The sequence below is a fragment of the Euleptes europaea genome, chromosome 21 (genome assembly GCF_029931775.1).
Source record: "Euleptes europaea isolate rEulEur1 chromosome 21, rEulEur1.hap1, whole genome shotgun sequence".
Taxonomy (NCBI): domain Eukaryota; kingdom Metazoa; phylum Chordata; class Lepidosauria; order Squamata; family Sphaerodactylidae; genus Euleptes; species Euleptes europaea.
In genome coordinates, this window is record NC_079332.1 from 2,100,354 (window position 1) to 2,123,277 (window position 22,924).

Sequence of the window (22,924 nt, forward strand, 5' to 3'; positions counted from 1 at the left end):
TTCGCCAATCAACTTGTATACCACAGCATGCAAATCAAACACATGAGTATGGACACTCTTTCCTTAGGTGCATATCTGTTGCTGCAGAGTCCTTCGTGACATCTGATGCACTTCTCCCAGCCCTCATTTAATCCAGTTTGAGGCACATGTTGTTTCTTGTCATACCTGCAGAAAGGAGAACTGTGCAAGTGGAAAACAACAGAAACAGCAGAAGTGTGCTGATCTGGAAAACATTACTACCCCTGAGTTCCCAAAGAATTATTGGCCAGGGTTCTTGCAGTTTCTGTTGTTTTTTCCCATCTTCTGGCCGTGGAGTAGGGGTCAGTGGAGGTGTGGGAGGGAGGTAGTTCTGAATTTCCCGCATTGTGCAGGCGGTTGGACTAGATGACCCTGGTGGACCCTTCCAACTCTATGATTCTATGAATGACAGCCACGTCAATCCCAGGCCTCCTTTGTCAGGTCCCTTATTAGGTTGGACATGAGCTTCCAGCCATGCTACCTTCTGCTCTTCCATAGTCAGACAACCCCCACCCCCATCAGGGCTTTCCTGAATCTGGCTGCTCAAGGGAGGTTACAGCTGGGAAGCACAACACACCATCTGAGTGCAGAAGATGTCCGGAGGGGTCACTTCCCCACCTCAGGTTGTGTTGAAGGCCCGGCACAAGCCCAGTTCACTGCCATCACCTTCCTACTGTTTGCTATGTCCTCACTACACAAACAGCTCCTGGTTGATACATGACCTCAGCGGGGGTCTCGGGACCACTCAGAGACCTTCCGGTGCGCGCCTCGGGGGGGACAAGCCAAGCGCAATGAGACCGCCATGCGTGGCCCCCAGACAGTGGGTTTAATCACATTCGGAGTGCTCTGTTTCATACAGATCAACAGGACAGACACAGGCGTTACAGTCATGCAAAGCATATTTTACAAAGATGCAGCCTTTCCAGAACATCACTTTTGAGGTACAGTCCACAAAGGGGAGGCCTTCCTCTTTCTCTCCCAGACACCGTTCAACGTAGCTGTCCTCCAGCCCCAACTATAAACATCCACTGCAGATGGCAAACCGACAAGCCGGGGATTGCGGGAGTCGCTTTGCCTTCCCGAGCAGATGTGTTGGGCTCAGGCTTCCGTGAGGGTGCAGACACGGTTCCCTCTGAAATGACTGTCCTTTCCCAGAGATGCCACCTTGGACCGCCCCAAAGGGAGATCCTTCCACTGCCTTGTGGCTGGCGCGCCTCTCACAAAAAATCCCACTTATGTCCTCCGGCATCTTTTGCGCCGGCACGCCTCGGCCTCCGAGCCGCACAAGCTCTCTGAGTCACTGCCCGAAGAGGGGGAGGCCCGGCCGCAGTTCATGCTCAGCACCCAGCCCAGTTTGTTGTGGAGGACCTGCTTCAGTCCCGGAGGGAGGGACAAGGCCTCCAGCGTGTCCGTGTGGTCAGGCAGCAACTGGCGGAGGCGGTAGCAGCAGAGGTACTGCAGGGAAGTGTGGCTGGCACAGGAGCGGATCACTTTCATGCTGCTCTTGGCCGCCGTGGAACACACCATGGGGTAGAACCGCTTGTTCCGCAGCTTGCTGGCAGCGACTCCTGTGTGAAAAGCCAACGAGAACGGTTAAGGCGCCTCCAGAAAAAGACTGGAGTGACTCAAAGACAGGCGAGTGCGATATGGTCCTATGCTATCTGCCCAGTCACACTTCGCACCCACAAGCTCGCATTTGGGGTGTTCACAAGTCTCCCTCAGAAGGCCAGTTGGCAGTACACTCTTCCCTGGCATACACTCTAACCGATAAGACAGTCCCCCTAAACTGCACATGCCAGACATTGCTCCAGCTATCACCAAGCTTGGGTCTGGTCCAAGGAATCACATGTGTCCCGCTCTCCCAGAGCTGGCCCCGGCCTCTACTGCTTACCGATGCACTTCCGGTTCTTAAAGAACGTCAGAGTCCCATGCCAGGTGTCTAGGTGCACCCCGATGATGGAGCCTTGTCCGAACCGTGTGGAGAAGCTGACTCTGTCACCCTTGTGGTGGAGGAGCCCTGCAGGACAACAATCACTCACGGATCAACACGTGGCACACCCATACCACCCACTATCACTCCAATAAAGACGCAGTCACTGCGCTCACCACCAGCTGAGATATGGAGGGGAGGGAACCTCTCCCCAATATCACACAGACAATAGACAATCACCCTGCAACACTGGGAGTTGCATCTCCGAGATGCCTGCACAAACCTTCCTTGTCCAGAAAGCAGGTACCTTCACTTTGACATGTTCATACAGGTCTCTGATCTTCCCCACCTTTCCCTCACCAGCCCACTCATAAATGTTTCACACTTTCTCTCCAAAGGAGAGGGTGCACAACCACAGTTAGAACGGAGACCTCAGGGTTCTGGAGATACAAAGGGGTGTCTTTCTTTCTGAAATCCCAACAATTTACCACAGAGCCCTTCTTCTTGAGCTTCCGGTTCACCAAGAGAGACATAAGCCAGGGACTCAGTGTTCAACAAGCAAAGTTGCCACTTCTATTGAAGAAGCCTGTAGCAAATCAATTCCCTACAATATGCCCTGGGGCTTTCTCAGTCTGGAAATGAAGCTGACCAGTCAGGAGAAGTCTAGCCACAAAAGTTTCTCCCCTGTTCTTCACAGCCCCAGTCTTTACACCCCTTCTCCCTGGGTCTGGCAGTTTCATCGCCGCTCTATGGGGCAGTTGGGGGGCTCTTGTCCTCCTGGGGTCGTCTCGCCTCCCATCTTTGAGCTGATGTATCACTATACCTTCCTGAGAACAGTGCTGATGCCCAGACTCTGACGACCTCTTTCTCTCCCTCAGCATCTTTTTCTAACACTCCCCTCCCCTTTGTACATGACACATTCTCTTATCATTATCTTTTTGCCAGGGGTCACCCTTTCAGTGTCCCTTATCCAGGTTCCTTTCCCATGGCCATGCAGACTGAATGATTGATGTATCCATTTCACATTTGCACATGTCCCAATAATTGCATTGTGATACATCTGTCTCAGTCACAGTTTGGCACAAGCCCGATCTTGCGGTTTAGCCTTCTCTCCCACAACAGACCCATCTCTTGTTCTGACTTCTCAGATGGCACGCCCAGGTTCGACTGTGAGAATGGCAGTGTCCAAAGATTGCAAGCGATGCCCGTTTGCTTCAAGAGATGGAGTAATATATTATCGGTTCAAGTTCTTAAATCTACATCCTAATAACTCAAAAAGGACCCCTAGTTAGATTTCCAATCTCTCACCATCAAGCCAGGCCCTCGACATGTCTGGGATCTGTGACGGCTGCCTCGACTCAGCTGCCCTACAACCCCAAAGGCAGGGAACAACATAAATTCATCAGTTGCAGGTCGTCATGGGGATTTGTCTTGGTCACTTACCTGTGTAAGAGAGCCCCCAGCTGTCTTCATCTTTACCCAACAAGCTACAAAACGTGTGCCGGTACTTGTCCAGATTCACATCTGAGGTCCCGATTCCCACCATCTGAAGAAGACAAGAACCGCCAGTCAGGCTTCAAGCCTGCACACTCAACGAACTCTCCGACATCTCTCCCCACCTTGAAACAGTTATTATAATTTATGACTTTGGCCTCTGGCCATCACGCACGCAGCCACGCTTCAGTGTGACAGACTGTGGCTCTCATCCTGTGCAAGGATGGTTCTCACAGACCAGGCAACGAGCAGGGAGGGGGGACGGGGCAAGCCGGCCAATGGGTCCGGCGCGGGAAGAGGCGGTTGCCTGGAGCAACGGGCGGCTGGACGAGGCTGGGGGGGGGGGGCTTGGTGGCAAAGGGGCCGCTCACTTAACGCGGCTTCTGAAAAAGGACGCTCTATTAGAATCATGGAATCATAGAGATGGAAGGGGCACCCCCAGGTCATCTAGCCCAACCCCCCTGCACTATGCAGGGGATCCACAACTGCCTCCCCCCCCAACACACCCCAGTGACCCCCTACTTCGTGCCCAGAAGATGGCCAAGGTGCCCTCCCACTCATCATCTGCTTAAGGTCATAGAATCAGCATGGCTGACAGATGGCCACCTAGCCTCTGCATAAAAACCTCCAGGGAAGGAGCATTGGAAAGGTCACCCCCAGGGTCATCTAGCCCAACCCCCTGCACTATGCAGGAAATCCACAACTACCTGCCCCCCCCCACCACCACACACATGCTTTGATTATTCCATAAGCGGTAGAGAAAGTTGGCATATAAAAACCAACTCCTACTCTTCTTCCCGCTAGCCAAGCTCACATGAAAACATCTGAAGCTGCCTTCTACTGATTCAGACCCTTGGTCCATCAAAGTCAGTACTGTCTACTCAGACCGGCAGCGGCTCTCTAGGGTCTCAGGCAGGGGTCTTTCACACCACCCACCTGCCTAGTCCCTTTAACTGGAGATGCCGGGGATTGAACCTGGGATCTTCTACATGCCAAGCAGAGGCTCTCCCACTGAGCCACGGCCCCTCCCCAAAGATCAATGAGCATTTAGCCAATTAAGAACAGAACTGTTTTCTAATAGACGCTTTCCTTAAAGAACTTCCTTGAGCCTCTTCTTGACTACTTTACTTTGGACCCATCACAGGGCCACCCGAAGCACAGTTACACCCTTCTAAGTCCATTGGAGTCAATGGGCTTACCGGGGTATAACTTCATTCAGAAAGGCATTTCAACAGACAAATGTGCCGGGTTGCGGGGTGGGGTGGGGTAGGATCTTAGATCAGCAGAACATTTTTGAAGGACACCGGCCTCCTTTTAAAGCCAGAACTCTCACCATTCTTTAAATGCAAGCTTATTTCATTTATTGCACAGTGGGTAGCCGTGTTAGTCTGTCTGCAGTAGTAGAAAAGAACAAGAGTCCAGTAGCACCTTAAAGACTAACAAGAATATTTTCTGGCAGGGTATGAGCTTTCATGAGCCACAGGTACTCGTGTGGCTCATGAAAGCTCATACCCTGCCAGAAAATATTTTTGTTAGTCTTTAAGGTGCTACTGGACTCTTGCTCTTTTCATTTATTGCTTTGTTATTTGCAGTCCGCCTTTCTACAGAGAATAGATTTGACCGCACAATCCTTTTTCTTACAGCACTGGGGCACAGATTAAAAAAAAAACACACACACACACACCATAGGACCATGACTATCCTATTACATTTACTGCCAAATTCACTAGGAGCAGAATTTATTCAGACATGAACCCTAACCAGCTGTCCTCCTGTATGAAAGGAATTTTATTTGAGTGATGCGAACAGCTCAAGAGACACAGAACGTCGTTGTGGGTGTATCAGAAGGCTTGTGTACTCTTACTTCAAGAAGTCGTGCTGGGGGGGGGGGGAATTGCCAGACCTATTTATATATATATTTATGTCAGAAACATAATGCCAACGTTCATTATGTCGATCTCTCTTAACAGGCGCACACTGTCGACAGTACAGCCGGAAGAAAGTGGCAACCATTGATAGCAGTGTCTTTAATCTGCAGGGAAATAATAAAAAAAGAGATCACTTGATACAACAATAACCCCATTTTAATCAAAACACGGGCCTTTCCCCTTGAAGCAATTCTTTACTGATTCGCTGGTGGGTGTCCCGTTTTAGCTTCTAACCATCAATAGCGCCGCAGAGATGAAACAGTCATAACTTTCTAAGTCTCTTTTTATTCATGTCTCCGGCTGAACCAATCCTTTTGCCTTGTGTCCTAATCTTCCACGGAGCTGCTTAGCTGAGCGCGTCCCGGGTTTCCTAACAGCTATAACTCAACAGGAAATTTTTATATACGACGGCACGGCACGAAAGAAAGGGAGAAAGTTAAGCAAATTCAATGGGAAAACACTATTTTGGAAAAGACACCTGAAACTGCCGTTCGACTTCACCTGCCCACCTCTGCAGAGAGAACGGTCTTTCCAAATGACTGGAAATCAACAAAAATTCACACGCAACACACCACTCTTTCTGGAGAGTAAGTTCATCCCCTCGTAATTTACATTTCTGGTCTTGGCAACCTCTACCAATATGCATCGTCCATCCATCGTCCGTCCGTCCGTCCGTCTATCTATCTATCTATCTATCTATCTATCTATCTATCTATCTATCTATCTATCTATCTATCTATCTATCCATCCATCCATCCATCCATCCATCCATCCATCCATCCATCCATCCATCCATCTCTATATAAATAAATAAAATGCTAGCAGCATACCTTTCTGGCTATGGGAGGTACTGTGACTAAAATGGCAGAAAACTCAGCTTGGTGTTTCTCGCCCCCACCCCGCTTTATAGTCCTACCTTTAATTCAGAAAGCTTCTTTATTCCTGGACAGAGAAAAAAAAATTACAGTCAAAGAGCTCAGGCCAAAGTACAAAGATCCAGAATAACTCCGCGTGAAACGAAAATGAAAAATTAGTAGGTGTTGCAGGATAATATTAGTTTTTAGCGTGGTGGATAATGGCCCTGCTGAGTATAACAAGGATAATTAACACAACCCCCTTATGAGCAGATGATCGAGGAGCCAGCTCCAGATATGCCACCCTGGGAATAAGCGGAAGGGGAATTAAAATAACTTTCCACCATAATTTTGCTGTAATGCAGCTTCGGCTTCCCCTGGAAATAAGTCTCGTGTACTTTAATTGGACTAGGAACAAAAAAAACACAGCAAAGCGAAATAAACCCTGGGAAAAAAAGAAAGTGAATGATGGCATTTTGAAAAGTAACTAAATGAGGAGAACACCCCCAAAGGCAACATGTTCATCTCCTGGCAAAAGATGGGTCCAGCATTCGTAAAAAGGCAGGCGCTGTTGAGTTAACAAAAGGTGGCTACACCATTTTGCAGTCTATAGCATTAATAGGGTTGCCAGGTCCCTCTTCGCAACCGGCGGGAGGTTTTTTTGGGGCGGAGGCTAAGGAAGGCAGGGTTTGGGGAGGGGAGGCACTTGAATGCCATAGAGTCCAATGGCCAAAGTGGCCATGTTCTCCAGGGGAACTGATCTCTATCGGCTGGAGATCAGTTGTAATAGCAGGAGATCTCCAGCTAGTACCTGGAGGTTGGCAACCCTAAGCATTAAAGACATACGATACAAAGCATTAGTTACAAAGCATCAAAGACATACGTTACAAAGAGGCCTACAGGATTAGAACTGTTTTCGCAAGGTGGCCCATAAACCATAGATAGGGTTGCCAGGTCCCTCTTCACCATCGGTGGGAGATTTGGAGGGTGGAGCCTGAGGAGGGCGGGGTTTGGGGAGGGACTTCAATGCCATAGAGTCCAATGGCCAAAACGGCCATTTCTCCAGGTGAACTGATCTCTATCGGCTGGAGATCAGTTGGAATAGCAGGAGATCTTCTGCTATTACCTGGAGGTTTAGCAAAAAGAAGCACCTAATACTAGATAGACTAGCTATGTGAAAAAATAGTATTCAGCTCACACTAATTATGCAAATGTTATTATATACAAATACAAGAAGCCAACAATAGTGGAGACATGCAATGAAATATATACAAGGATAAAGTGTAGCTAACAAGCTACACTATATCTTTGTATATATTTCATTGCATGTATCTCCACTATTGTTGGCTTCTTGTATTTGTATATAACAGCGCACTTTTGCATAATTAGTGTGAGCTGAATACTATTTTTTCACATTACCTGGAGGTTGGCAACCCTAACCATAGAGACCAAGGCCTTTCCCTGACATTGTGTCCTTAGCACTGGTATTTGTGGGTTTGGTGCTCTAAATATGGTTCCTTTCAGCCACTGTGGCTAATAGCCACTGACCGACCTCTCCTCTTTCTTGAATCTGTCTAACCCCCCTTGAAAGCCATCCATGCCGGTGGCTGTCACTACATCCCCTGGCTGTGAATTCTGCGGCGTGGCTACTTATTGAGTAAACGTGTACTTCCGTTCCTCAATCCTGAATCTATTGCCGATCGACATCATTGATATGTTCTAGCACCGTGGGAGAGGGCCAAAAAGAGGTTTCTGGGTCCATTTCCTCCACCCCATGCACAATCATAAATGTCTAACGTGTCTTCGTCCTCGTTTTTCTCCGGGGAAAACCTCAGACCCCGTAGCCGTTCCTCCAAGGAAAGGTGCTCCAATCTTAATGTAGAAAAATCCCATTGAACTGGGGGCAAGCGGCAGGTTTTGTGCGGGGTGTGTGTGGGAGGGAGAATGGGACGGGACAAAGAATAAACATCGAGGGCAACATTTCACAACCAAGGACACATGTGCTTGGGTGCCCCTATGCGTGGCTGGCACACATAGAGAGAAACATGTGCAGAAGGAAATTAAATCAAAAGGGTTTCTGTCTAGACATTAGGAAGAACTTTCTAACAGTTAGAGCGGTTCCTCAGTGGAACAGGCTTCCTCGGGAGGTGGTGAGCTCTCCTTCCCTGGAGGGTTTTAAGCAGAGGCTAGATGGCCATCTGTCAGCAATGCTGATTCTGTGACCTTAGGCAGATGATAAGAGGGAGGGCATCTTGGGCATCCTCTGGGCATGCAGTGGGGGTCATTGGGGGAAAGTGAGTTGTGAATTTCCTGCATTGTGCAGGGGGTTGGACTAGATGATCCTGGTGGTCCCTTCCAACTCTATGATTCTATGATTTCTAAGGCCACACATGCTGGGGAAAAGAAATAAGTAAATATGCAATTTTATGCAAGGTGTTTCTGAATACATTCTAGCACTCAACTCGGAAGGTAGTTTTATTCAGCGGAGTTACCGTGGGGTTGTTAGCCAAAGACCGATGCTTAACCGGGGAGAGGGGACGCAGCGGGGGAACAGCCTGAGGTTAAACACGGCTACGTATCTATATTCTGATTGCTCCTCTCAACCGAGAGGCTGCTGGAGGAAGATTAAGGCCTTGACCTCTGGGCCCGCTGAAGAAAATGACAAAGCCGCCATTGATTTCCACAACGGAGGATCAGAGCTTTGGAGGATATAAGATGTCGAGATGAAAAGTGTTCCGGCCTCATCTTTTATTCTCAGCAAGCTTAATTTATTCTTCAGAACATTATGTCTTTCTTTTCCATCTCGGGTTTATTTTTAATCGCTTTAGTTCAGAAGGCACCAATTATCACATCTTTGAAAGTCTCTCCCCCCACCCCCTATCAAACACGAGTTTCCTTTCTTGCAAACAAGAGAGATATTATATCTGCTAGGCGGCAACAGGCTGGATCCTCTCGGTATTAAGGGGTGGAAATGATCCCCCCCAAGATGACACGGATACCAAGCAGCCAGGGCATCCTGTTACACTGAAGTAAACCAGCACAGAAGTGTGTAACTGTGCTTAGGGCCACTGGCTCCTAGGCACGGTATTGGCAAGGCTTCAAGCCCTAGAAGGCCAGTTGACTAGATTCAGGCACGCTTGCCTGTTCATTTTCCAACAGGACACCTATGAAGCAATTCAACAGGCGAAGCTTTATTGCAATTTGGTCCGGAAAGCACGACTCTAGAGTGCATTTCCTTTGGTGTTCTTACTGCTTGAGGCTTCCCCGTGGCTACTTAAGGAGATCTACGAGGAAAGGTTGAAGGAGCTGGGGATGTTTAGCCTGAAGAGAAGAAGACTGAGAGGGGACATGATAACCATCTTCAAGTCCTTGAAAGGCTGTCATATAGAGGAGGGAGCTGAGTTGTTTTCTGTTGCCCCAGAAGGTCAGACCAGAACCAACGGGTTGAAATAAAATCAAAAGACTTTCCGTCTATACATTAGGAAGAATTTTCTAACAGTTAGAGCGGTTCCTCAGTGGAACAGGCTTCCTCGGGAGGTAGTGAGCTCTCCTTCCCTGGAGGTTTTGAAGCAGAGGCTGGACGGCCATCTGTCAGCAATGCTGATTCCATGACCTTAGAGAGATCATGGGAGGGAGGGCATCTTGGCCATCTTCTGGGCATGGAGTAGGGGGTCACTGGGTGTGTGTGGGGGAGGTAGTTGTGAATTTCCTGCATTGTGCAGGGGGTTGGACTAGATGACCCTGATGGTCCCTTCCAAGTCTATGATTCTATGATTCAGCTGGTGGATAAATTGATGGTTTGGTCCCATCCAACTTTTTATGTTGAGGTGACCTTCCTGTGGTTCTCTCCACCTACCACTGCTCTTTCAAGGCAGTTCACCTCTCGTTTATTGAGTTACTGGGCCAATTACAGCTCTTGCATTCTCCACCCTTAAGAGTCCCTTGATGCCCACATCTTCTTCATTCCAGCGCATGTGACAGCGCAGCCTTGGGTCAAGCCATCAGCCGTAAACATCTCCTTCTAATGCACCGCAGTTGTTAATTCAGTGATCTGCATGCTGCCAGTCATCCCGCCATATTGACGAGATTAGTTGGTAATTAAAAACTCCGACAAGCCATGCAGAAGGGGAAGGGGGGAACGACTCAATTAGCAGAATGTCACTGAATCTCATTTACATTGCTTACCACAGATTTATTCTCTAATGAATTAGAAAAAGAAGAGGAGGACACCTTCAGAGGGAGATCTATGGGCTTAAAGGCTTAAATACGTTCTCTAACTCTTTTATAACATCGTGCGTTGGCTAGCAGGAAGCATAGCGATACAAGCTAATCTTGCAGAACAGGAAGCAACGGATAACAAAGGAGGACACGAGATTGAAATGAAAGCCACTAAGATTAGTTTAGGCTTCCCACGGTTGGGATACGTCTTTCTCACTGGCCAGAAAATGGCCTCTATGAATTTCCCCACGCTCTAGGAATTTTCCCTAATCTCCTTGGTTAAGACCCAGAAGTGGCGTCACATCCTCTCCGAATTCCACTTTTTATAAAGAGTTTCCGTCTAGACATTAGGAAGAATTTTCTAACAGAGCAGTTCCTCAGTGGGACAGGCTTCCTCGGGAGGTGGTGGGCTCTCCTTCCCTGGAGGTTTTTAAGCAGAGGCTAGATGGCCATCTGTCAGCAATGCTGACTCTGTGACCTTAGGCAGATGATGAGAGGGAGGGCATCTTGGCCATCTTCTGGGCATGGAGTAGGGGTCACTGGGTGTGTGTGGGTGGGAGGTAGTTGTGAATTCCCTGCATTGTGCAGGGGGTTGGACTAGATGACCCTGGTGGTCCCTTCCGATTCTATGATCCCCAGGCATAGCGCCCCAAGTCTCACCCCATTTGCTGAGGAAGGGCCAGCAACCCTAACGTCTAGCAATCTGAGGGGGCTTGTGGTTTGAGAACAGTGCAACATTTCTGTGCTTAACTAAGGACTACTGTTTGAGGGGAAAAAAACTATCTGGAGCATCCAGGGGCAAACGGCAGAACGTATAAATCAATTGCAACACGCACATTTCTTTCCTGCAGGCCTTTTAAGGCTCTTCCTGTCTCCCTCCGACGAAAAACAGCAAACTACCTACAATTAAAAGCCGCTGTTCCTCAGGCTAACTCAGAACACGACTGCAAAAACTGCCATAAAGCACACCACGGAAAGATGCCCCGCGTGCCTTTCCCTACCACCATCTTACATGCCAGTGGACACGAGATGAGCCCGCCTGATACCCTCACTGTGTGTTTGCGAGAAGTTCCATCTGTCCGAGCTTCTCCACAGCTGTGCAGATAGGAAGTTGTTAAATCTGTGATTTCACTGCATCCTCTTCCAGCTTCCACCCCGTTGGTTACATTACAATGCTCTAACGTGCTATTGTCCAACCACTTAGATATTTTTAGTGGCACCCAGTGAACGATAAATCGATGGGTAATGCTCTGGGGAAGATGACTGGGGAAGGCACTGGCAAACCACCCCGTAAAACAAAGTCTGCCTAGAAAACGTCGGGATGTGACGTCACCCCATGGGTCAGGAATGACTCGGTGCTTGCACAGGGGACCTTTACCTTTTTACCTAATGCTCTGCCAAAGTGAGCGCTCCAACGTTACAGGCGATGGATTCGGGGCTCCAGCTCTTCATCCCCTCTCTAATTCTAACTTTATCGCTTAGCTGATTTCATGGTTCGAGCGGGTTAAGCCTTGCTTTTATGTCCCCGGCACTCCAAATTAGTCTCAGGGCAACGGGGTGGGGTGGGGGTTGACGCACATACTATCTGCAAAATTAAATTAATCTCAAGGACCTCTGTCGTTTAGCGAGCGGTTTAGGGTGAGGAGAAGCAACAGATGAACCCGTGTAATGAACTAAATAAAAACTGAGTCGGCAACCTGGCAAAGCAAATGAACGTGGAGCTCGTGTCCTGAACAGTAGAGGTGCCGTTTGCCTTTCGTTAAAAAATAATGGATGCTTTATCAGTGATTTCAGAAACTGGAAGCAGTTAGTGTTAGTGGGGAAAGAAGCCAGCTGGGTGACCTTGGGCAAGTCTCACTCTCTCAGCCCCACCTACCTCACAGGGTGTCTGTTGCAGGGAGGGGAAGGGAAGGTGATAGTTTAACCGATCTGAAAGTCATCACAGCAGGCCAGAAGTCCACATAGGCACTCTCTGGCCGCTTTCCAGAAATAAATCGGCACAAAGAGGTCGTGACGTTAAAATGATAGGATGCTGCTCCCCCCAGCCCCAGTAAACCTTCATGCTCCTGATTATTAGGGTAGTTGTACCGCCAGTAGCGTCCTTGCTTCACTAGATTGAGATATCGGCTCATCTCTTTGGAGTCTGATCCACATGTCTCCTCGAGATGGAGATTGTAACTGTACCGTGTTCAACACTGATTAAAACGCCAAGGCCTCTTGTTCGCTAGATTCGCTATTGTACACCACAATGGCCCCAGAAAACAATGTCGCCGCTTGCCTTGATTAAGACAAACCCCCTGAACATCTGAGCAATTTTCAGCCACTATATTGAGAACAAAAGACAGTTGTGCTAGGAAAAGTGGAGGGCAGCAGGAAAAGAGGAAGACCCAACCAGAGCTGGATGGACTCCATAAAGGAAGCCACAGCCCTCAATTTGCAAGACCGGAGCGAGGCTGTCAAAGATAGGACATTTTGGAGGACGTTGATTCATAGGGTTGCCATGAGTCGGAAGCGACTTGACGGCACTTGACACACATTCACACATACCGAGAACGGGGACTGAAGCAAACAAAAAAAACCCTCGGTGTTTTGTCAAACCTCATCGTTCCCCCAAACAAACACTTCTGATAGAATTAATAGACTTCTGCAGGTTCTTACCCCTCTTCTGTCCTAAGGTGGCCCCTTCTAAAGATCTCTGTCCCGTTTTCTTATTATCCCTTTTCCAAGGGGACAGAAAACAGTCCAGGGTTTATTTAGAAAGCATTTCTTTAATTTGTATTTGTTTTTTATCCCATGCTATTTAACCATGCAAATTTGTCTTATTTGATGGTCTATGACTGCAAATAAATTAATGATTGATTGATTTGATTAATTTTAACTGCTCCGGTCTAGTTTCAAAAGAGGAGTGAAGTCACTTCTGGGACAAACGTTATCCACTTTCGGGGAAGGGGGGCTGGAGACTGCATGATGCAACTTCTGGGTAAACCTGCAAGTTACACCGTGCCCACTTTTCAGCTGCGATAGCTGTTAATAAACATATTGCCATCTTGCAAAATATGGCACCGTCTAGCACAATTCAAAGTAACTGACAGATGACCTAGCATTGTGCAGGGGGTTGGACTAGATGACCCTGGTGGTCCCTTCCAACTCTATGATTCTATGATACGGAAAACATTTGCTCTGGGATGCCTTCCAGCCCCCAGCCCCCCAAAGCATACTTTTCTGTGTTTGATGGAGGAAGAATATACCATTTAAAGGGTTCAGGACGGGATGATTCCAAAGCCAAATGCGTCCCCCGTGTCATCGTGGCCCCACGCCAGAGCCTGCAAAGAATTTTTGAAGTGTCATCTTTTTGAAAGATCTCAAAGCTATACAATCCCTATAGCTTGGCACCCTCTCTCATTCAGATGCCTTTAATTTTCATATTTCTGCTCTCAGACAGTACCTCATTCCCCACCACCACCCAAAAAAAACTATTTAGGATGTCAAATTCCAATATACGGCAGCAGTGTTCAGTTTCTAAATAAAATAAACCATCCCTCCCTCCAAATCATAAACCAGTGGGGGCTAAGATGCTTTTAATCAAGCAGTACCCCACTCCACTCCCACCCTATATGGCAAACAGCATATACGAAAGAGGTAAGATTCAAAACAGATAAAAGGAAGTATTTTTTCACACAACGCATAGTTAAATTGTGGAACTCCCTGCCCCAGGATGTGGTGATGGCTGCCAACTTGGAAGACTTTAAGAGGGGAGTGGACATGTTCATGGAAGAAAGGGGGTATTCATGGCTACTAGTTAAAATGGATTCTAGCCATGATGCATCCCTATTCTCTCCAGGATCAGAGGAGCTGGCCTATGATATCAGGTGCAGTGGAGCACAGACAGGACAATGCTGCTGCAGTCATCTTGTTTGGGGGCTTCCTAGAGGTACCTGGTTGGCCTCTGTGTGAACAGACTGCTGGACTTGATGGACCTTGGTCTGATCCAGCAGGGCTTTTCTTATGTTCTTAAGAATTTCATAACTAGCTGGTGATGTTGTACGGGGGTGGGGAGAAGCTAATTTTTAAAAAACACTCACAACTTTCCAGTGCTTAGGAGCACCTCACAAGATACATCGCTGCCAAGGCAATATCATTTGCCTATTGATTAATTTTATCATTGTAAACCAGCCAATCTATAAACAAATTGCCGTAATGATGGCTCCCAGAACACGGGGATCAAGTCCCATACGTCGTTATGCCCGATTAATTAATTTAATCATACCGACACAACAGATCCAGGACGACAGGGGTGGCTCGATGCATTGCGCTGCAAAACGCTTAGCAAACCAAACAAACTAAACCCTGCGATGATTATATCCTCCTCGTTTGCATTAATAACGGGGCTGCAAAAGATTGACTTGCTGTATGTGATAAAGCAAAATGCATTCCACAGATTGCTTCGTGTTTCTCTTCGGGGTTTGATTCTGCCAGGAGCGGCTGGGCTCCTGAATTGGAATACGAATCCAGAAAACGTGGGCAAAACACACGGGGAGAGCAAGGGGACCTCTGACAGTCAGAAAAGCAAAGCCCCGAAGTAGTCGATGGGGTGGCTGCAAGGAAACAGCCATGCATAAATGGCCAATGACAAAGGAAGGTGTATACCACGCGCCCCCCTCATTGAACTTGACTTGGAAAGAGCTCCCACCCCTCACAAAGATTCTGGGTAACATCTCCTGCAAAGAGCACAGCTGCCTCGAATAGCTGATTTACGGCGACCTCGTAGGGTTTTCAAGGCAAGAGACGTTGGGAGGTGGTTGGCCATTGCCTGCCTCCGCGTGGGCTGAGAGAGTTCAGAGAAAACTGTGACCGGCCCAAGGTCACCCCACAGGCTTCATGTGGAGGGGGGGGGGAATCTAAGCCGGTTCTCCAGATTAGAACCCTGGAGGTTTTTAAGAAGGTTAGATGGCCATCTGTCAGCAACGCTGATTCTATGACCTTAGGCAGATGATGAGAGGGAGGGCATCTTGGCCATCCTCTGGTCACTGGGGGTGTGGTGGGGGGAGGCAGTTGTGAATTTCCTGCATTGTGCAGGGGGTTGGACTAGATGACCCTGGTGGTCCCTTCCAACTCTACAATTCTATGATGTATGTATTCTTGTTGTGAGCCACCCCTGAGCCCAGCTGTTACCAGGAAAAGGCAGGATATAAATCACATCAAATCAAAATCAAAATAAATGAAAATTCATATTGAAATATACGTTGTTAGTCAGGTGCCACTGGGCTTCTGTTTTATTTTGTTTTGACATACTAACACGCCTCCCCCTTTGCAACCTCCCTCCGGGATCCGGTTATCTGGGAGAACGGCGAGCGTCAACGTGTTGAATAAACAAATTTTTAAAAATCGGTGATCAGGTTTTTGCCAGCTCAGTCAGTCCAATTTCGAGGGTTAACAAGGGAAGGTTGCCTAGTCATCCTAGGCATGCTCTAAATAAGAACTGCTTAATCCGCCCACTTAATAGATGAGCCAGGATTATTCATTTCGTCAACACTTGTCTAAACTGCAAATATTCCCACTCCCACCAGGAGTAGCCCTGCGGTCTTGTTTGGCTATGCCAAGATGTCATTTTTGCCTCTCTCCCCACCCCCAAAGATCTATTTGCTAAAATAAACTGAAGAAGGACAGAGAATATAAGGCACAATTTGTACTAGATATATCTGCAATTGCTAACTCTGAATTAAACAAATCCTTTCATGAATAATGAAGGAGAAATGGGCCGGGGGGGGGGGGGGGACGGACAAGATAAGATCTTCAATCCATGTATTTTTAATTGCTTCATTATCTAAAAAAAAAAATTGGTATGAATACCAGTGGATGCAGTGTGTCGTTAATGCACGAAAAGAAACGTGGGGTTTTTTTAAGTCAATTCACAAAAGGCTATCAAAAATTAATTTTGTGTGCTGTGATCATTGAAAATGTAAGTGATTTTGTTGGGGTGGAATAAAACATGCTATTTATATGCTAATAACGAACGAGTCGCTCTCGCCTGTCATTTCGATGCATTAAAAAAATTTTTTTTAATGAACTGTAATGAATTAGAAGCTACTTTTTAATCGGTAGGTAAAAAACAACAACGGAGGGGCAAGACGACGGGAGATTGACGGAGGTGGTGACAGAATAAAATTAAAACGGGTCAGAAAGCGACCTTTATTTTTGTTGAACGATCTGGACAGCAGAGCTGTCACATACCTTTCCCCTTCTTTTAAATTCACAAGGCTTCCTATGGCCACTGATATATGCTTAGCAGGGGTGTACCTCTGCTGGGCAGCCCATATAGTAGATCATAGAATCCTAGAGTTGGAAGGGACCACCAGGGTCATCTAGTCCAACCCCCCTGCACAATGCAGGAAATTCACAACTGCCTCCCCCTCCCCACACACTCCCAGTGACCCCTACTCCCTGCCCAGAAGATGGCAAAGAAAAGAAAAATCCCCTGGCCAATCTGGCTTGGCGGGAAATTGCTTCCTGACCCCAAAGTGGCGATTGGCATTACCCTGGGCATGTAAGAGAGGGCCACAAGTTAAGAATCCTAATTAAGATTATTGAGATAGAAAGTGCCTGCATTAAAACACTATAACTAATTGAAACTACATAGAAGATTTCCAGCCATTCCACACAAGGGGAGAAGGGAATGACTGGCATGATTGGCACAAACAATCTAAGACTGAGTCTGCATCTTCTCATTTCCCAGATCTTAAAGGATAGGTAAGTACTACTTAAAGAATAGGTAGTACTGGGATCTTCCACTCATGTGCCGGCGTGGTGTAGTGGTCGAGAGCGGCGGACTCTAATCGGGAGAACCAGGTTCGATTCCCCACTCCTCCACATGAAACGGCGGACACTGACCTGGTGAACTGGGTTGGTTTCCCCGCTCCTCCACATGAAGCCAGCTGGGTGACCTGGGGCTAGTCACAGCTCTCTGCAAACTCTCTCAGCCCCGCCTAACTCACAGGGTGTCTGTTGTGGGGACAGGAAGGGAAGGAGTTTGTAAGCTGGTTTGATTCTCCTTAAAAGGTAGAGAAAATCGGCATATAAAAACCAACACATAGCAGGAGATCTCCGGCTACCACCTGGAGGTTGGTTGGAAGAAGAAAATACCTATGCTGGAAATAGTAGAAACTATAATAAATGGCAGCACGTGGCTTCAAAGATAATATAATGTGAAATATACCAACTGGAAAAGAAAACAATATTATAGAATATAATAATTCTATTTTTTGGAAAATCCAAAACACAACATATATTCATAAACACTGTGTTGAACATTTATTATAGTTACCACCTGGAGGTTGGCAACGCTAAGGGTTGCCTAGGAGCATTTGGGAGCGTCATATAATGCCCGGTTATACATTTATCACCTGAAAACTAAATTTTCTTATATGTAAGTGGAATATAGAGTCTGACTAGATGATTAAAAAAAAATTCCCAGGCATTGCAAGCTGTTAAGTGTTTTCCGGGGTGGATCTGACTGATAGCGCAAATGTTCTTTGTTCTGCCGCACTGATGCCTTTAAACATAAGGTGTTTTATTGCTTCTGTTAAACATAAGGTGTTTCATTGCTGAATTCTTATGGTGTCAATGATTTTTAGACAGGCACTTGGAAATTGGGATAATCTTCCAAAGGACTGCAAACTCTCTTGAAGAGAACACCACTCTCAAAGAGTTCGACATCCCTTCGAGCCTTACCTTGGGGATTGTGGTGTTCTTTATTTCCCCTCCTGCTCCCAAATAGGGGCACATTTCACCGGACCTGGTTCCTATACAACCCACATGCCCCCATGAACCCGCTGCCTAAGAAACTACGTCGAAACGTAAAGACAGCATTTCCCCAAATGTTGTGAAGATATTGCCATCTGTGTCAATGGCGTATAACTAAAAAGAAACAAGCAAATTAGCAGTGGCTCCCGGTTTGGGAAATATCATCCCGGCTTGGGAAATATCGTGGTTGCTGGTGCAAGGTGACTTTCGACGCGCGACTTGAGAATTACAACTGTATGCCCACATTGGTGCATTGTAGGAATGCACATTGGTGCATTGTAGGAATGCACATTGGTGCATTGTAGGAATGCACATTGGTGCATTGTAGGAATGCACCACCTCTTCCCTACAACTAACACAGCATGTTTCTAAATTGACATGTATTTTGAGGTGTCGCTAGCATAACATGCAGCTAAACCTCATGTTCGGTGTCAATTGTCTCTGGCCTATTCGCTGGGGATGGTTGAATCTGGCAGAGACTCCAAAAGGCAGATGGTTGCGCTAGAGGGCTGGAACACATGTGCTGACTGATCATCCGGTCATATTTATATGGCCTCTGAAGCCCTCCGGTGTTTCTATATTTATCCCCATGCCGTCCCCACGTTTTTTTCCAAGGAGCCACCGGAGGTGTAGAAAAAAACCTATTCCGTTTTTATCTTCTTAAGACCCTTAGGCCGAAAGAGAGAAAGTGACTTGCCTACGCGCTACCTGGTGAGCTTCAGGGCCAAGTACGGATTAGAAGCCAGCGTGGTGGCATGGTTAAGAGTGGTGAACTCTGGTCTGGAGAACCGGGTTCGATTCCCCCACTCCCCCTAGGGTTGCCAACCCCCAGGTGGTGGGGGAGAAACAGGCATCTCTATACTAATACCAAAGGTTAGGAAAACAGTATAGGAGCGAAAAACATTTACAAACAAGGTGCAATTTTTATATAAGCTACTGAGATTCCTATAAACATACAATGTACAAATACAAGTAACCACACTATAACCAACATATAGCATGTACAAAATATACAATAAAGGAGCCAAAAATCTTTCAAAGGTCTCAGCAGAGTACCAAGTATGTATAAGTTCAAGTTCAATTTTCAGATGAATGAGAAGCCACAATTACTATGTGTTGGTTATAGTGTGGTTACTTGTATTTGTACATTGTATGTTTATGGGAACCTCAGTAGCTTATATAAAAATTGCACCTTGTTTGTAAATGTTTTTCGCTCTTATACTGTTTTCCTAACCTCCAGGTGGTGGCTGGAGATCTCCCGCTGTTACAACTGATCTCCAGCCGTTAGAGATCGGGGTCACTGGGGGGGGTGTTGGGGAGGTAGTTGTGAATTTCCTGCATTGTGGGGTTGGACTAGATGATCCTGGTGGTCCCCTCCAACTTTATGATTCTGTGACTCTACGAAAGAGACGGAAAGCCAGGGTTGGTCCTTTGCTTTGAGGAAGAAGGAAGCGGGCACCAGAAAAGAAGATTGGCAGGCACCATCCTGGTGACCAGTGCTCTGAACTGTTTCCCTTTGACCACGAGAAGGTAGGTACCCCAAGAGTCCTCTCCTCAACTTCGTTTTGATTCATTTACTCAGCTGCTCTTCACTTACCTATCTATTTCCCTTACTTCTGGCTCCAGCAAAACATCATATACGCGTGTGCGCCGCATTCATTAACTGTGATAGATTGCCTTTAAATATTTTTTTTTCTCTACCTGTGAGCAACTCCCATCAATTTCTCTTCTTCAAATTGAGGAAGCGCATGCCGTGTGGTATAATTACCCACGCTGCAAACATTCGAGACATCTGTGCTCATGTCACTAGCTCAATCACAAGCGTCATCTCTTTTTTAAAAAAACTCATCGCCACAGTCGAACGCTTCCTTGGCTCCGGCGGCATCGGGAACAGCTGGTTTCCAAGAACATTTCGGTATCGGTAATAAACATACCTATTTTTATCACTCCCCAATAACCACAAAACCACTGCGGGCGTTACAAGCACAGGTCACAGAAGGCGGTTTTAATCAAAGGTGATCGCCCAAAGTCCCCGCACCACCCCAAAATGTCAATTAACCAGGGCTCTGTCCCTGAGGTGAGAAGAAGAAGACGAAGATGAAGAAGAAGAAGAAGAAGAAGAGGAGGAGGAAGAAGAAGAGGAAGAAGAAGAGGAAGAAGAAGAAGTTGAAGTTTTTATATGCCGACTTTCTCTACCACTTAAGGGAGATTCAAACCGGCTTACAAGCACCTTAGCTTCCCCTCCCAACAGATGCCCTGTGAGGTAGGTGGGGCTGAGAGAGTGTGACTTGCCCAAGGTCACCCAGCTGGCTTCGTGGGGAGGAGTGGGGAAACAAATCCAGTTCACCAGATTAGCCTCCACCACTTACGTGGAAGAGTCAAAACCCAGTTCTCGAGATCAGAGTCCACCGCTCCAAACCACTGCTCTTAACCACTACACCACGCTGTCCTGTGAATGCCTGTGAGGACATGGAAACGTCTGAGGCCGGTCTTTCCAATAGGGCTTCCCCGTTCCCCAGCCAGCGAGCCAGCGGTAGCGCTTGTTTCCCACCGGCTCAGGTGCACCCAAAGTGGTGCCCGTGGGTGCCACGACACCCACCGATACCTTTTCTGGTACCCACCAAATATTTTTAAGGAGTGGGAGAGGCCAGGTAGGGCTTTTGACTGACTATTGGAGAGTTGATTGAATGTGCAGATTTTTTATCATGTTGCTTTGGCAGCGGCACAAGGATCTACACGGTGTTACCAAAGCTGCGGCCATCGTTTTGTTGCTGGGCCCGTTTCCAAATTCCAAATGTGCCCGCAGGCTCAAAAAGGTCGGGGACCTCCAGAGTACACTTTAACCTTCTGTGTCACCTTGTGGGTATAATATACCAGCAACGGTCTGTTGTATCCTGTACTTCTCTTTGTAGAAGAAGAAGAGTTGTTTTTTACATGCCAACTTTCTCTACCACTTAAGGGAGACTCAAACCAGCTTGCAGTCACCTTTCCCTTCCCCTCCCCGCAACAGACACCCTGCGAGGTAGGTGGGGCTGAGAGAGCTGTGACTGGTCCAAGGTCACCCAGCTGGCTTCGTGTGCAGGAGTGGGGAAACGAATCCGGTTCTCCAGATTAGCCTCCGGTTCTCCAGATCAGAGTCCACCGCTCCAATCCACCGCTCTTAACCACTACACCACAGTGGCTCACAGGGATTGTAGGAATCCCACTCTCTCCCCTGTTCCCCTCCTTGCCCTCTGTGGATCCTCCTCCTTGCCAAATTGACTAAAATCCCTCATTCTGATTCCCTTTCTGGTAAAGGTAGATAGTTACCTTTCTAAAGCTTTGGGTTGTAACTTGGTGGTCAGTGCAGGTATTCTCTGTTGTGCAGGAAGAGCGAAGTCGGATCTCTAGCCTCCTAAATCCAGCAACTGTTGTTTAGGACCTAGTCGAAGATGGCCAGGACATTATTAGTTCGGTATGCATTTTACATTTTCAGTAAAAAATAATAATAATGTATTTTGGATTTGCGTCACTAAACTTATCTTCCCAATTCCCCCAGCACCCAATGGAGTCAGCATGGGTCTTCCCATAGGCACTTAATACTGAACGAATTAGTACATTAATGGATGTTTCTTTCCCATTAGCAACCCATCCTCTGGCACTAATTCTCCTTGGGGTGGGTGAGAGCCTATTTAGCATTAACTCCTGTAATGGGTTCTGAAAGTCCTAACGCAATAAGAGAAGTACATTAAAGACACTTATAGTAAAGGAGTGGCAAAGAAGCTTGTTACTCCAGAACGTCATTTCCACTACCTCTGTATTAACCAGCCCAGGGTGGGCACTGCAGTAGAGAGAATTGCCAACAAAACCAGGAAAAATGGCTGCTTGGGAAACCCTCACTGAAGCCAGTAATGCGGCTGGTACAAAAACCACTCATGGAGACAGTCAGCACAATCCTCTTTGGTGGCAAGATTGGCGTATTCTGCTGACTGGTAAACGCCCCTGTCAGCTGCATATCGACTGAACCATTTTATCCTCCAGTCTCTCCCCGCCCTTCCTTCTGACCTTTTAATCCAGGTGGCCAGATGCAAAATTTTGGGAATATCTCCAGTTTCTGCAATTTGGCAAATTCTCTCAGCCAGCCCTCAACACACAATGCCTCCCGATCTAACTGTTGCTTCCCGTTACAAGTTACCACTGACCATTTACAACTCAGTGTGCCAGCGTCCCCTTAAATGTCTTCCCCATGCCTGGGCACGTCCGATAGCGCTTCCCTCTCTGAAAGATTTTGCCAAAACCACTCATTTGCTATTGACGGCTAAACTATCAGGACATATTAGCTGCCTTGACGTCCTAACCACTTACCAAAAGCCGCGTCTGCAGATGAGAGGGTCCCTCCGGAGGGTCCCTGACAGGCGCCAACGTAAGTTTATTCATCAGTCAAACGGAGAGGCCAAAAAAGTCTTCCCTCGGAGAGTCCCTCCTGCGTAGAAGGGAGCGCCTGTCATCTGGCCGATGAGGCTGAGCACGCCGGTCGGGCTACCTGCGAAGAGGAACACAGCTGTTTTCAACCGGAGGTAATTATTATCCAAACGGAAGGCGGTCCACGGAGAAAACCTTTTTGGGGAGATGGGCAGATTGCTGTTAAAAAGACTGTAAAAAAATTAATTAAAAATAATTAAAAAAAAAACTCTTCTGCCTTC

General features: G+C 47.2%; 1 protein-coding gene across 1 annotated transcript; it reads right to left on the reverse strand.

The window, feature by feature from the left end:
* Positions 1-1,251: 1,251 nt before the first annotated feature.
* LOC130492773 (SPRY domain-containing SOCS box protein 3-like) lies at positions 1,252-22,236 on the reverse strand. Its single transcript, XM_056866557.1, has 5 exons — positions 22,122-22,236; positions 6,287-6,312; positions 3,392-3,494; positions 1,910-2,035; positions 1,252-1,586 (listed from the first exon to the last, which is right to left on the reverse strand). The coding sequence occupies exons 1-5, from the start codon at positions 22,234-22,236 to the stop codon at positions 1,252-1,254; spliced, it is 705 nt and encodes a 234-aa protein (XP_056722535.1).
* Positions 22,237-22,924: the final 688 nt, after the last annotated feature.